Source organism: Copadichromis virginalis, linkage group LG20, assembly GCF_057382275.1.
Source record: "Copadichromis virginalis isolate Kocher_CV1m ecotype Utaka linkage group LG20, C_Virginalis_male_GT1.1, whole genome shotgun sequence".
In the NCBI taxonomy this organism is placed as follows: domain Eukaryota; kingdom Metazoa; phylum Chordata; class Actinopteri; order Cichliformes; family Cichlidae; genus Copadichromis; species Copadichromis virginalis.
In genome coordinates, this window is record NC_140637.1 from 11,372,605 (window position 1) to 11,387,500 (window position 14,896).

The 14,896-nt window shown below is 41.7% G+C and overlaps 2 protein-coding genes across 3 annotated transcripts in view; one reads left to right on the plus strand and one right to left on the minus strand.

Moving 5' to 3' along the window:
• Positions 1–547: 547 nt before the first annotated feature.
• tmco4 (transmembrane and coiled-coil domains 4) lies at positions 548–9,485 on the plus strand. 2 transcript variants are annotated; one of them, XM_085443658.1, is made up of 14 exons: positions 548–814; positions 1,503–1,653; positions 1,745–1,919; positions 2,109–2,136; positions 2,337–2,466; positions 2,847–2,944; positions 3,122–3,265; positions 3,409–3,528; positions 4,845–5,009; positions 5,134–5,270; positions 5,582–5,678; positions 5,759–5,876; positions 6,103–6,220; positions 8,634–9,485. In XM_085443658.1, the coding sequence occupies exons 1-14, from the start codon at positions 772–774 to the stop codon at positions 9,123–9,125; spliced, it is 2,016 nt and encodes a 671-aa protein (XP_085299784.1). In that variant the 5' UTR covers positions 548–771; the 3' UTR covers positions 9,126–9,485. The 2 variants fall into 2 exon arrangements, with proteins under 2 accessions (XP_085299784.1, XP_085299785.1); XM_085443659.1 differs by having other exon boundaries at positions 5,582–5,666.
• htr6 (5-hydroxytryptamine (serotonin) receptor 6) overlaps positions 9,428–14,896 on the minus strand; it is a 5,790-nt gene continuing 321 nt past the window's right edge. The window contains exons 1-3 of the mRNA XM_085443661.1: positions 13,609–14,896; positions 11,926–12,060; positions 9,428–10,227 (exon numbers count right to left, since the gene is read on the minus strand). The exon at positions 13,609–14,896 is cut by the window's right edge and continues 321 nt beyond it. Of these exons, the coding sequence (XP_085299787.1) occupies positions 9,871–10,227; positions 11,926–12,060; positions 13,609–14,517 (1,401 nt within the window). The 5' untranslated portion in view covers positions 14,518–14,896 and the 3' untranslated portion in view covers positions 9,428–9,870. The remainder of the gene's footprint in view (positions 10,228–11,925; positions 12,061–13,608) is intronic.

Genomic DNA, 14,896 nt, shown 5'->3' on the forward strand with positions numbered 1-14,896 from the left:
TTCTTTGACAATGTCCTTGGCAGACAGCCCTCTTTCTCATACACTGTCAGTCTACATCTGAGGATAAGCATCACTGGAGGCAGTCAAACTGTCATAAATGGACCTTGGATCATGTTGGTACATATATGTGAACAACATGCTCTTCAAATTTTGAAAAACTTCACAATGATCAATTTGAAGAAAAAACAAAACAAAACAAACATTAGCAGGGTTATGAACCAGAAAAAGGTTGTGTTGGAAAATAAATGCTACACTCACACCTACTGGTCAGAATTATATAACACCAGTGTGTCACAAGCAGGGCTTTATCGGTATTTCTCCTCTCCTTGTATGGAGCAGGAGTTTTTGTAAAACGAGCGCACTAACTGCTCAGTCCTGATCCAAACTTTAGAAAAAATAATTATATTTAATCAGTGTCTCGAAAATCACTTCCAAACGAATACAACAGGTGAACATACCACGGACCTTCCTCAGAGTACGTGGAAGTTACGTCACTTAAAAGTTGAAAAACAAATGATACCTTCACTTACCGTCGTACATGTTAAAGTTGGACTTTTGACAGCCACGGGTGCCACTCAAAAACAGTTTTTATAGTAATACAGAAAATCGAATTTTAGAAGCGATTCTATTATTTGATTGTTATAACGACATACATACTTGGTTTTATCAAGTAAGTTGACCACATTTTAGATCGCGTTTGTCTTGCGCATTTCACATCAGACACGTCAATGCAACAAAAGTTCAGTCTGCGGAGTTGTGATATCAATAACCATGGAGGAAAAACAGAGCAGAACGGAAGCCAACATTGCACCAGGTACCGCATAAAATGAGTTTTCTATATTCGCTGGTGCCATAGTAGTAATTGTAAGTAGTAAGTAATAGGAGTGGTAATGTTGTGAAAAGTTCCCAGTAAACTGTTAGCTAGTTGACCGGAGAAGAAGCCACTAACAGCCAGCTGTTTAGCAGCTAAATTTTTGTGTTGCTAAAATTTATTGGTTTAAGTTACATGCATATTATATATGGTAAAAGCGAGATTAAAGTGTTGAAATAAATAAATAAGTGGATCACATTTGAATAGCCCCAGTACGCTGAATTCGGGTCAGTTCATCAGAGAGCTAGTGAGAGGCACAAAGTTAGACATGTACCTAGTTCAGCATGGCACATGGAACAAACTGCATTCAAAGCTCGGACAGTCTACGACTGATTTTTTCTTATGTCATTAAAGTTATCCCGTAAAAGGTGACATTAGCCCGCATTTAAACTACTGAGGTCTTGTGGTAAATTCGGCATGTAGGTAAATGCACCATACAGCATTTATAATAAACTAACGTCTACATTATTATGGCATTATTACAGCTTGTCACTTGACCCACATGTATGAATACATTACTGCAAGTTTATTGATTCCTAGTGTGACACGTGTATTTGGCTTCTAGTTGAATCTAAATAAATTCAGTTCTTGCGTTATAGTTAATCATTAAGCTTTGACCATATCATCTCAGACCCAGGGGGAGCAGGAACAACACGAGATGGCCCATGTGACCAAAGCCCTGAGAGAATAATCGGCAGACGGTTTTCTGAACAGAGCCGGTTTGCTTATGCTGCTCTTTGTGGTGTCTCCTTGGGCCAGTTGTTTCCTGGATCTGAAAATAGGTAACCATGAAAGGATGAGCCATGAAATTTCCTCATGGCAATATCAGTGTTGGCCTTGTGCTGAGTAGCGCCTGCTTCTTCTATTTTTCAGCGTATTTAGGGAGCAGTACCTACAGGCCTTAGTCCACTGGTTGGATCTGGATGAGTCGGTGATGCCAGTTATGGGAGCCTTCCTGTCAGGTTTAGGCTTCGAGGGCTCTGACACCTTCCTCTCCACCCTGCAGGGCGAACCTCTGCTGGCAGCAGGGACCACCCCCATCACGCAGGTGTTTGTCACTCTTACAGAGGATAAATGACCCTGAACTACAAATCTCCTTGTAGTTTGGTGATACTGGGGTCACAACAGTGCACAGCAATGGATCTTTTTGCTTGTTTTTGATAGCTGAAAATATATTGCATTGTATTTATCTTTGCAAACCCTCTTATCCCTAACCAGCTTTGGTTTTCTGTTACAGGATCTGGTGTCTTTTTCTGTCAAAGATGGTAAGAGGCATTTAAGAATAAACCAGGGATTTTCATACTTTAAGGCTAATCACTCCAAATTAAAAGAAAACATCATTATACATATGTGTATACATACATATATATTAAAAGGCCTGTTGTCATCAAGAAATAGCCAGATGAAAACTTTAACAGTTGTTGTAAATTCAATTTTAGCAATTTTAACATTTTTTGGTACTCAGGCGAGTATGATGCCAGGGCAAGGGTTCTCATCCGTCACATCAGCTGTCTGCTGCGAGTCTCTCCACAGGAGCTGGAGGAGTTTGAAGAAACACTAGGAGAGAGGCTGAGGGAAGGGGGAGAGGAGAGCGAGTAGGTTATGGCTTGGATGGTGGGATGAAAGGATGAATGATACATTTACGTGTCTGAGTTCATCGTTTAGAGTACAAATGATAAGGCATTTCATTCTGTTATAAACCTATTTAATGTTAGTTCATTTAAGATACTTCATGATAAAATGATTTTGCTTTGCTCATTTGGCCAACTGTCTTGTGTGCCAGACTGTTAAAAATCACACAACGGCTGCACATGACAGTCACACTTGTAGTCAGAATGACAGCATGAAGATAAACAATCAGCTAATTGTGTTCAAGATGTCAACTTAAATGGGCCAGAAGAAGCATGTGACGTTATTTGTTTTTACAGCAAGTAGATGTTTCACCACATAAGGATGATCTGTCCTTTTCAATTAGAGAGGAGTCCTCACGGCGGCGGAAGAAAGAAAGAGGGCGAAAGCTACGGCGTTACCTCCTGATTGGACTTGCCACTTTGGGTGGAGGAACAGTGATCGGTGATTATTCTTGCTTCAGAATTTCAAAGTCTCCTGAATCAAATGATAATCAGCTGATAATTAAATCAACAAAAACAAAAGAGAAATTATCAGAATTCTCGAGCTGACAGATAGTGGCTTTGACTAGCTTTTGTATTCTGTACTGACTGATTTATTTATTTTTTTTGCCTTTGCCAGGTGTGACAGGTGGGCTGGCAGCCCCTCTGGTGGCAGCAGGTGCAGGTGCTGTGCTGGGGGCTGGAGGTGCTGCTGCTCTGGGCTCGGTCACTGGCATTGCAATTATGGCCTCTCTGTTCGGAGCAGCAGGGGCTGGACTGACAGGTAAAAGCACTGATGACTGTGCTGATACTAATTATTAGTTATTAGAATTTGAGCGTAATTTGATAAGACCTGCTTTTTTTTAATTGTCCAAAAGGCAACAGAATTGTATCACATTTTAAAGGATTAATCCATTTTCTCTCCAGGCTATAAGATGAAGAAGTGTGTTGGGGCGATAGAAGAATTTGAATTCCTGCCATTGAATTCTGGGAAGCATCTTCATGTGACCATTGCAGTGACAGGCTGGCTCTGTAGTGGTAAATACAGTAAGTATTGCTTCTGCTGTCTCGCCACAACCGCCTCCAGTTTCCAGTAATTAGGTGTGGGCAGTTGAAAAATCTATCCATGCATCCATCCAGTTAATTAACCGTTCACCCAGTTTGGGCTCCTGCAGGTGGTTGGGGTGAACCCTGTCCTAGCTGTCATAGAGCAAAATGCATGGGTCTGCCCTGGATTGTGATTGGAGTACAGTCTCTGCGCTCACCACCATAGTGTTCCAGTCCAGAAGCACCGTATGGGATCTCCATACAACATTTTATAGCCCAGTCAAACAACCACAAAATCCAGAGCTCTCATACATCCTCATACATCAAGGACTTGTTTACCTCAATGACCCATTGATGGATTTGTCATCTTCAAAGTCTGCTTCCTCTATGGAAGACATGACAGTGGGATTGAGGGGATCCACAAAGTATCCCTTTTATCGCCCGACTGTGTCATCAGTTGATGTCAGCAGGACTCTATCCCCACTTTACACAGTGTTAGTAGAGCACTGCTCTCCACTCCTGAGTCATACAGTGACAGTTTGCCAGATTCACCTCAAGGCTGACCATTAGTTTTGTTCTATATCCTCGCTGTGAACTTTTTTCATAAAATTTTAAATATGTAAATACGAACATAATTGAATGCATTTTTTGTGTTAACCTTTATGCGTGATAAACAATGTACACATAATTTGTTCTATAACTGAAGCAAATGCTGTAATTTGACTGTGCTGTGACCTTTGAACAGTTAATCCTGCATAGTTTGTATTCAGAGCACTGCATAAATCTAGTAGAATCAGTGCCAGGGCCAAATGCACAGAGGGGTAAAGAAACAGATTAACAAGCACGTTAGTCAAAGACATTCGCTACGATCTTTTTGCTGATAAACAAGCGGATGTGGTCAACCCTAGTAAAGTTCTGTACATAATGTTCTGAATCTACTCTAGCAGAGATTATACAAACAAGCCACTTATGATGTGTTTTTACATAAAACAATGCAGCTGTATTCCTGCAGCTCCATTCCATCACTAATACGTACGCTCTTTTACTCAATTTAGAACCACCTACACATAAAATGCTACTTTCGCTTGCTCCCTTATTCACAAGGGGTCGCCACAGCGGTGAGGTCTGCATGTTTGATTTGGCTGATTTTTTTTTTTTACACCGCATGGCCTCCCTGACGCAACCCCAAAGGAATTTGTGAACCACCTACACGTAAAAAACAGCTAACAAAAATAAAAGAACAAATTAAAAAAATACTTCAAATACAAGTGCAGCTTAGTTGATCAACCACAATAAACACGACTGCTGTGTTCCAGATTCGTTCCAGGCCCCGTGGTGCAGTTTGGGCGAGTGTGGGGAACAGTACTGCCTAGTGTGGGAGTCACGCTTCCTCAGGGATCTGGGCTCAGCCATGACGTCTCTCTTGGATGGGCTGGTCAGCATGGTGGCTCAGGAAGCCCTAAAGTACACTGTGCTGTCAGGTAGGACCGCTGTGCAAGAAGCTCTTGTTGGTGTTATCCGATGTGAGCTGATGGGATGTGAGTAACCTTTGGAACCAGTAGTCATCCTTTACAGTTTCGACTGCTTTCTAACAATTCCCATCAGGGATTGTGACGGCGTTGACGTGGCCTGCGTCTTTGCTGGCAGCAGCCAGCGTCATCGACAACCCCTGGTGTGTTTGTCTGAACCGTTCCGCCGAGGTGGGGAAACACCTGGCACAGGTTTTGAGAAGCCGACAGCAGGTAGCCTTTTATTTGGTATCTTTGTTAATACAATCTTATCGCCACATCACTTCTCACCTTTCATCTGCTCGATGCAGTAGAATTTCAAAGCCTTAGAAGAAAGAAGGCTGTATGGCATGCAGCAACATGTGTGCGCTTCACCTGTGGTGCCTGTGTACACACTGTTCACCGGATTACATTAACCAGGATGACTCTGTTATTCGCTACATTCATTGCTTCTCTAAATTGTTTTTCTTTACTATGAATATGCCTGTGTTCACTAAACAGCAGGAAAATTAAAGCTACTCACCATTCCTTTCATGTGTTTGAAGGGGAAGCGGCCCGTCAGCCTCATAGGTTTCAGTCTTGGAGCTCGAGTTATCTATTACTGCCTGCAGGAGCTCGCCAGTGACCGAGGTGCAATTAGAGGTTGATGATGGATACATTTCTACTTTGTATCCCGCATTTTTCAGACTAAAAATTCATCTGTGTTGTTTTTGAATCCTCAGGTAGTGAAGGAGTAGTGGAGGATGTGGTCCTCCTGGGGGCCCCAGTAGATGGATCTGAGAAGGCCTGGGAGAGAATGGCAAGAGTAGTAGCTGGAAAAATAGTAAACGGATACTCCAGGTAAGGAAGAGTTCTTTCCTGATTTAGAAATCCAGAAATGAAACCTTTTTTTTAACAGTAATGCTTGCAGATGCTTTATGCTTTTGTTGTAGTAATTATTTAGCCAGTAGGTGAGCTGAGTCCATTTATGTTCCTCATGCAACTTTGCAAACGACTGTCACAGCAGCAAGATGTATTTTTCAATGACTGCATGAATAAAGGACTCTCTGATCTACATACCTATCAGAGGGGACTGGCTCCTGGGATTCTTGTACCGAAGTTCAGCTGCACAGCTGTCTGTTGCTGGCCTGCACCCAATCAACATCCAGGATCAGCGCATAATCAATGTGGATCTTTCCTCAGTGGTGAGTCAGAGCCTGTGTTTGAAATCTGATGAAGTACACCTTGGTAAATTAAAACACGGCTGAAGGTAAAGGAACTGGAATTTTAAAGTATTCAAAGAGTAACAAAAACCACATGCAGTGCATTGTCTCAAATTTGGTCTGTTAGGGGGTCAATTTATGTTTTTGAAATAATAGAAGCAGCACCTGAATAATTCATGAGAGGGAAATGAAGTAGCTCATTCCTACATGAGAAGAAATTCAGACAAAAGATCTGTAGCTACTCTTCCATATTCATGCATGACATTTCAAAAGGAACATTGACTTTTGATTTCATACCACATAACCATCACATCAGGTAGCTGTGCGTTTCCAGATTTGCTTTTGCACAGCCCTAATCCACAGCTTATATAAGTTTTGTCACATCAAACACAACACTGACATATTTTCACCCTGTAAAGTTGTTATACAAAACACTTGCTATTTACACATCAAGCAGATACAGAGTGTCGTCTCCTTTGACTCCTGAGGGAACCATCTGGATGTTTAAGCGCAAAGCAAATACACCGCAGCGATCACCTGGGGACTGTTCAGGAAAACAGGTTCACTGGAAACTCTGGGTTTCCTGCTCCTGAAAGAAGGCTAAATTAAACTCCATGTGTGCTCCTGGAGTTTGAAGCTTTAGACACACACAGGATACTGATCAATAGATCAAACTTCAGTAAATGTAGTCTTTAAATTTAAAAACAACATCTCAACATTCACATCAAATGCAGACATCTCTTCTACTACTAATAACCAAATTGATTATTCCTGGGTCTGACTCTGTCGTATCTTTTTGATTTCCATCTTGAGCTGCTGTTATCAGAGTAACAGCTGAATGATTATGTTTAAAACTTCATAATTTCAAGTCTGATAAACAATGGCTTAGTGGATGACATGCTTTTTTAAAATTTTAAATAAATGTCATGGTCTGCACTGGCATACAATTGTATTTCTGGCCCTACTGGAATAACATGGAGGCTCTGCTTTTTATTTACCAGTTGCCATGGTGACTCTTGCTCGCTGAGGTCCATTGTTGATCAGGGTGAACACGGTCAGATTTAATTGAAAAGTTTCCCCTCTCAGATATAATGACCTCAGTGTTCAGGGTTAGAGTCAAGAGTTTTCAGCCTGTTAAACCTGCTATACACCCCAGCTAGTCGCTAACTGTCTTCTGCTGTTATCCACATTGGAGTACTAGTACCATTAAGGGTACTTTGGAGTACAGCAGAAGGTAAGGTTTCTTCATTGTCAATATAAAAATATGCATCAGTAATGGATCATTTCTAAAATAACTGGACGCAGCAACTGTTGTAAGCTCTCAGCTTAAGTATCCAGTGACATCACGAATCAGGATTTTTGTTCAAAACATGGCAGCAGTGTTTCTGCAAACACAAAGAAAGCAGCGATCCTTGTGTGACCCCTTTACTCTCTAATAACTGATCTGAGGAAGGTAAGGGAAACACTGTGCCTCATTTTATTACTGCAATTTAAAAAAACATATTTTTTACTAGATTTAAAAGCTCATGGTGTCGTGGTTTACACAACTGACTAACAAGCAAAAGATCTCCAGTTTAATCCCAGGAGAGACACAAATCCTGTTGGGGTTTTATCAGGAAAAGCACCTGGTGTTAAAATGTCTGCCAAATCCAGATCATGTGGAGTTAACCACTGTGGCTTGTCAGTTAGTACTTGGCTGAAAACAATAAATAAAGAGCTTACATTAGTGGAAAAGAAACCTGAGAACCAGTGTGCACTATGTATGACTGAGCTATTGGGTCTGAAACCAAAATAATAAGTTAAAAGGGGTCTTTTAGGAGTAGGGATTAAAGGAATAAACAGAGCAAAACTGTTACAGACAGGTATTTGAGACGATGGATCACTGCAACTTTACATCTTACTTCTGGAAGAAACATTTATTTAATACTTAATACAAAAATTGAAGGTTTTCCAATAAGATTTAGGTTTCTGTAAGTGAGGCAGCAATATTAAATACTGTTTTATTAGCATATTAAAAGAAAGAGTTGTTTTGTTTAAATATAGCTGAAATTTATGAAAAACAAGGCCCCCGCTGGTCTGTTTCACATCACAGCAATGATTTTCTACTAACATTCAAGTCAACACAACTACTCATCATCTGTAGTAGCTCCAAGTAAAGCATTAGAGGTTTCACATGTTACTCGAGTAAAGGTTTAAACCACAGCAGTAAAAAGATACCTGACATGTCTGAAGCACCATACAGCACATACCCGGTCATGTAATGAGGAGAACAGGATAAATGAATCGTACAAAATAACACATTAGTGCCTAAATGTTTCTTTAAAAGAACAAAAAATAGGTAGTATACGAATGAGGTTTTAATCATGGATAATAGCACTGTATTCCTGCCTCCTAGGTTAAAGGTCACTTGGACTACATGCGTCAGATGGACACCATCTTGGTAGCAGTAGGAGTTCCCACTAAAGAAGTGCCGGGAACCTCTTTTGCAATTCCTCAATATGTAACAGTGGCAAAGGGGACGGTGGACATCGCTGGCCAAACCACCAATGAGCGACAAGCGGCCGAGACACAAAACCACACTGAGAAGCCTGAGACGCAACAAAGCAGAGATGCCAAAGAGTTGGCAGAGACGGAGGAGACTGCTGACGGTTGGGATATCCCTGATATTTCAGATCTGCTGGACTCATTAAACGATACAGAATCAGACAGCAAAATGTCACCGCAGAAAAATTCACCTCGTATTTCAGACGAGAAGGCTCCTAATAACATCACAGCCACTGATGTGAATGTCCGGTGTGACGGTGTAGACAAGGACGACCGGGATAATGAACACATATCATGGAGCTGGGATGACACACATTGGACTACAGAGAACTCGCACAAGTGAAGGCGGCCAAACTTGTAAAGAGCATGTTACTGGACCGGCTGCTTCCTTGTAAACTCTTCTCAAGTTTGTTTGTTTGGATTTTTGTTTTTTTGTTTTTTGTTATTGGAGAAAATATTCATTCCATTCTCAACAAAGTGACACGAAAGAGACTGCACAAGAATCGACACACACACATACGGCAGCTTCTAGTGGAAATCCCCCAAATGAAGTGTTTTGTTTGACTGCTTAAACACGGGTTTAGATGTATTGATTGAATGATAATTTTGGTTATTGTAGATAACTTTTTTTTTTATAAAAATGTAAATATGGTCATAATTTATTTTACAAATGTGCTATGAGCATTAAAAAGCAGTCATGTTTTGTGTGTTTCCGGTTGAAATAGTTTCTGTTTGCTTGGTTTGGGATATTATATATAGTGTGATTCCATATAGATAGCAGTGATTCCACAAATATGTCTTCTCTATGAGGCTTTTTTCCTGTCCTGTTCTATAAGACTCTCACAGTAGTGATTCACAGCTTACTATAGAATTGCATTCTCCACTGGCACTGACAATTGGAAATATTGTTGACCCTGACACTGGCTGAGAGCGAGTAGACCTAACAGAATGTGAGCATAAAATAAATAGATTCTTTTTCAATGTCTCTTCAGCCCAAGCCTCACAGTGAATAAGTCAGATTGTTACCAGCTGTCGCGCTTTTCCACTGTAAACCCTGATATACCCTATAAGCTATCTTTAAGTACTATTCAGTCCAAAGTGTCAACCTGGTTGGGGAGAAGGAGAGGCAACTCAAGCCCAGCGTGCTCGGCATCCAGCAGATTGACAGCATCAGTGGCGGTGGCGGGCGGGTGCGTGGGGTCAGAAGCCAGAGGTGAGGGTGGGTTGCTGGCAATGTTGGGCTCTCCCGAGTTACGCAGAGAGAGCGAGAGCGCCGGTGAGGGTCTTCGGGGCGACCGCGAAGAACAGCAGGGCAACAGCTTCCCCAGAGCTCGCTTGAAGTCTCTCATGAACAGCGGGTAGATGATGGGGTTGATCGTACTGTTGCAGTAGCCCAGCCAGGTTATGGCGTCAAAGAGCGCAAGGGGGACGCACTCACACACTGCCTGGATGAGGATGGTGACAAGGCAATCCAGGCGTTAGGGTTTAACAACTTAATGTAAGAGAAAAAGTTTAATACAAAAACACATAAAACATAAATGGAGAAAATGAATAACAGCTATTAGATGACACAAATAGGCACTGCCACATGCTGCAACTAGTGCAAAATTGTACTCATAAAAGATTGATTTAGTTGTTAAATGCACCAGTACTGTCAGATTGTACCTAAATATAAGAAAGAATTAGTAAAACATTAGGAAAAAACTAATCTCTTAAAGTAAATGTGTTTTCATATCATGCACAGATGTGTGCACAGACACAGATGATAATGCATCAACAAACATTACAATGTAACACAAAGCCAAGGAAGTAGAAGACTATAAACAACGGGCAATGAATGAAAGAACATGCTTGTGTATTAGCTTTATTACATTATAACATCTATTGAATGTTTATTAGTTTAATAAGCACATTTTTTTGCCAAGTTGTATATTTTTATTGACCTAATTTACAGCCCACATTTATTTGTTTATTATGAAATTGTTGAAATAAAATGAATTAAAATTACATTTATATAGAAAATTAATAATACATGCGCACACATACACGGGTGTATTGCACATACATTTTTCAATAGATGTAATTAATTCAATTAATTGACATTTTTAAAATCGACTCAATGTCATGCGTTTTACCCTAAAAACACTCTGTATGTGTGCAGCCCTAGATGTATGATTTATTTACTTTGAGAAGTCGGTACATAGATGCATCGTTTTTTTTCTCTGTCTGGCTGTTAAGAAAACTGATCTTGAAAATAACCAGTAGGTTTGGGGAGCGACAGTGAAGAAGGGGACAGCTGTTAGAGGAGAGCTTCCAATACTATCAAGATGAGGCAGGGAGGCGGTGGGAATGGGACAGAAATGGGGGGAGTTCGTTTCACACACCACATTGAGTGCGAAAAAGAAAGGAGAGCGCAGGCACAGTCAAGTCTCTGTGCTCTGTGTTATGCAGGGGAGAAGTGAGAGGGCACAGATGGGAAATCAAAATGACTGGATCACTGAAAGCTTGAAAAAAACAGGACAAGTGTCATTACCAATTTAGATTAAGCTGTTTTCTGACATTCGTTTACTCTCGGCGAGGTTTTTCGGGGTCCTCCTTGTTTGTTTGCTGAGTAATAAGTGTGTATATTCATTCAGTCTAATCCGATCGAAATCACTTTGAAAAGAGTACCAATTATAAATGGTACTTTTGTAGGCTGTTTTCGAGGCTTTAGGAATGAGTCAGCCACACAAAGCTGAAATGCCAATCTATTTCCTCGTTAGATCGCCTGGCAAGGCTGTGACGCCAAGGCTGGCCAACACAAAAATAGATCAGTATCCAAGTGTTTTTTTCTCTCTTTTTTTCTTCTTTTTTTCATGTATTTCACACTCTTTTCGTGCCCACCATGTTTATAAAATTGTGAGAGTACCTCTGAATCACTGAGATAGATGCACTGAGTCTTAATAAAGACTAAGATGCTCAGGGATGTTGCATATATGTGAAGCCAACGTGGATTGAATGAAATTATTTTTCTTTTCTAGCTCATCTGATCACAAACTATTTAATAATTCCTTTACATATGTTTATGTAGCAGATGCATTTTTTTCCTCTATGACATCTCTGTGTCATTAGTGATGGAGACAGCCTCCGGTACTCCTACTGACCTCTGCCATGTTGGTGATGAAGAAAGGCAGCCAAGCACTGAAGAAGAGTCCCAAGAGGACTCCCAGAGTCAGACTGGCCTTGAGTGCCCTCCGACCCTGCCTGTGAGCCAGGCGACGCTCGCTGTTCACTGACGGCTGTGGACAGGTGGGTATAATACAGATCCTTAATCTCAACAAGCACTGATATCATGTAAATCCTCTTTGGCATTAGTTATTCAAATCCATTTTGGCTCCCTTTGCAGTTTGTCCAAAAGTCTTGAGCCACATCTCATATTTAAAAATACTTTGGCATAAAAACTGTCAATATGTGCTCCAATTTATTGAAAAGTGCAAACATGCAAGAAAATAATTTAAAATGCAAACTTCTGATTACTTTGAAAGTCAGTATTTGGCATGACCATCTTTATTCTTCAACACAGCCGAGCTTTCTAAGCCAAGTTTTCTCCAGGCTTCTTGAAGGACAATCAAAGTTCTACTTTAGATGTTGCTGTCCTTTCTCTCTAGATCATCCCACACTGCTGCAGTAATGTTGAGGTTCGGGCTCTGGGGAGGCCAATCCATGACTGGTAGTGTTCCATTGTGTGTTTTTCTATCCAGGCATGCTTTTACTGCATTGGTAGTGTGTTTGGGATCATTGTCATGCTGTCATGCATGGTGAAACAAAATCTGACAACACTTTTCTATGTTCATTATTCCATCCGTGTTGACAAAGTATCCCAAACCAAGTATAAAATGCAGTACCAAACCATGACAGAGCCTCCAGCTTTCTCTGGACTCATCACTCCATTACATCTGTTGCTACTGATGCAAGTCGCTTAACAAACAAAATTACATTCCTAAAAATGGTAAGGCACAAAAAATGGACTGTAAATGAGCGAAAAAGGAAGCAATGAGAAAAACTTTGAAAGTCTAAAGAAAGTCTAAAGAAAGTCTGGCTCCTTGGAAGCAAATTATAAAGAAATAAGTGCTGGCTCAAGACTTTTGCACACCATTGTATTTGTTTGATTAGTGGTTTTGCTTGAGTTCTTCCTTTTTGTCAAATCAAAATAATTTTCAGAGTTTGCGGAAACATATTTATTCACTTCATCTTAAGAATACTGTATACTGTACTGTCATTTCAGTCATTATAAACAGAGACTGTGTAGTTAAATATCACCGAGCTCCTCAGAGGTTTGCATCCAAGAGCTGGAACAAGCTGATACATGATATGGAGGATACAGTGAAGATGCTGATTTTAAAGGCTTGATGCCTTGCTCCTTTCACCTGAGTCGCTAAAGAGCAAACTTGTTTTCAGTTCATTTACTATCTGCAGAATTATTTTTAACACTGTGTACTTCCTCTCTTCTTTTTCACAGTTTTAATTTCATAAAAGACATAGCCAGTAAAAATCGAATAAAATAAGGACACGTTTGAGCTGCATTCCTACCATTGATTTGAATCCTGCTCTTTAAATGTTCACATTCAAGGACACTTTCCACCTCTTAGCAACAGTCTTTAACATCACCACAATGTCCTTACTATGCCGAGAGAGTTTCATGTCAATAGATTCATAGGTAAGGCTTTAGGCTTATCCTTTTCATCCATTCATCCTTTTCTGTGCTTTTTGTTATTATTTGGTCGGCAGCAATACACTGACAGCCTTCGCTCTGTTACATTTAACTGTTTGGTGTCTCTTTTTCTTACCGGCATGTTTTGTGACACAGGAGGCTCCAAATGGCTGCAGTCATCTCCGTCCTGCTGAGCTTGCCCTGCTGCAATGCCCGGCGAAGGAGGCCGGGAGGGTTCTCCGAGAGAAGGGTGCGGGTGAGGCGGGTGGCTCAGCGCCGCCACCCTCTTCGCCTGCCTGCGTGCCACCAGAAGGATCCGGCAGTAGGTGAAACAAATGGCACTGGAGGGCAGAAAGAAGGTGAGCACAGATGCCACCAGAGCAAAGGGCAGGGTCACCCGCAGACGACACTGGAAAGAAAGGCCACCTGAAGGTGACAGCTGAAAGTAGGATTCTGGGTACAGTTTGTCAGAGTAGGAGCTGATGTTCCCAGTGCTGACCCCAAGAACAGATGAGTGTCCGCTCCTGTGGCCCAAGCTGTGCCATTTCATCTGAATGGGCAGGAAGGAAGCCAACGCTGCTAGCCCCCAAGCAGCCCCTACAAGGATTAACGCCCGAGGCGGGGTCATCCTCTGCTTATAGCGCAGGGGCGAGATGATGAAGAGGTAGCGGTCCAGGCTGATCAAGCACAGGTTCAGGATGGACGCGCTGCAGCACATCACATCAAAGCAAAGCCAAACCGGGCAAAACGCAGGCCACAGCACCCAGGCCCCGCACAGAACGTTGAGCATAGCTGGGGGCATGACCACCAATGCCACCATTAGATCGGAGAAGAACAGAGACACCAGGAAGCAGTTTGAGGTGCAGCGCAGAGAGCGATGGGCAAACACCAACGCAATTAGCAACATGTTGCCACAGATGGTCATTAGGATGATGATGGTCAGCATAAAAGCTAACAACCAAGGGCCGCTGCCGGTGATGTTCCAGGCGCTGGTGGAGCTGCCGTTGTAGCTCCCTAAGTTCCCAGACAAGTGAGAGTCAGCCATGGCACCTGCTGGCAGAAGTCAGTGAACGAGCTCTTCAGGTAGCACTAGATGTTACAGACCTTAACCAGTTCTCCTTTGCAGCAAAAGCTCACATTTCAGGGACATCGTTGAATGGAAAGCCACTGAGGTCTTGTGCTGAGAAATCAGGGTTAACTGAACTGTTCTCCATGGATAAAAATCTCCATCCAGAAATACATCCAGGTGTCCTGGACTTACTTCCACACCCACCAATATAGTGATCCAAATCCCCAGCACAGTTTCACTCATCTCTCCATCCTGGCCAGTGTCCCTGTCTCATCCACAGCTAAGAGCCAGAATGAGCCGTTCGATAGCTGACAAGAGGGTTTCGAAGCAGCATGTCACAATGATGACAGGCTCC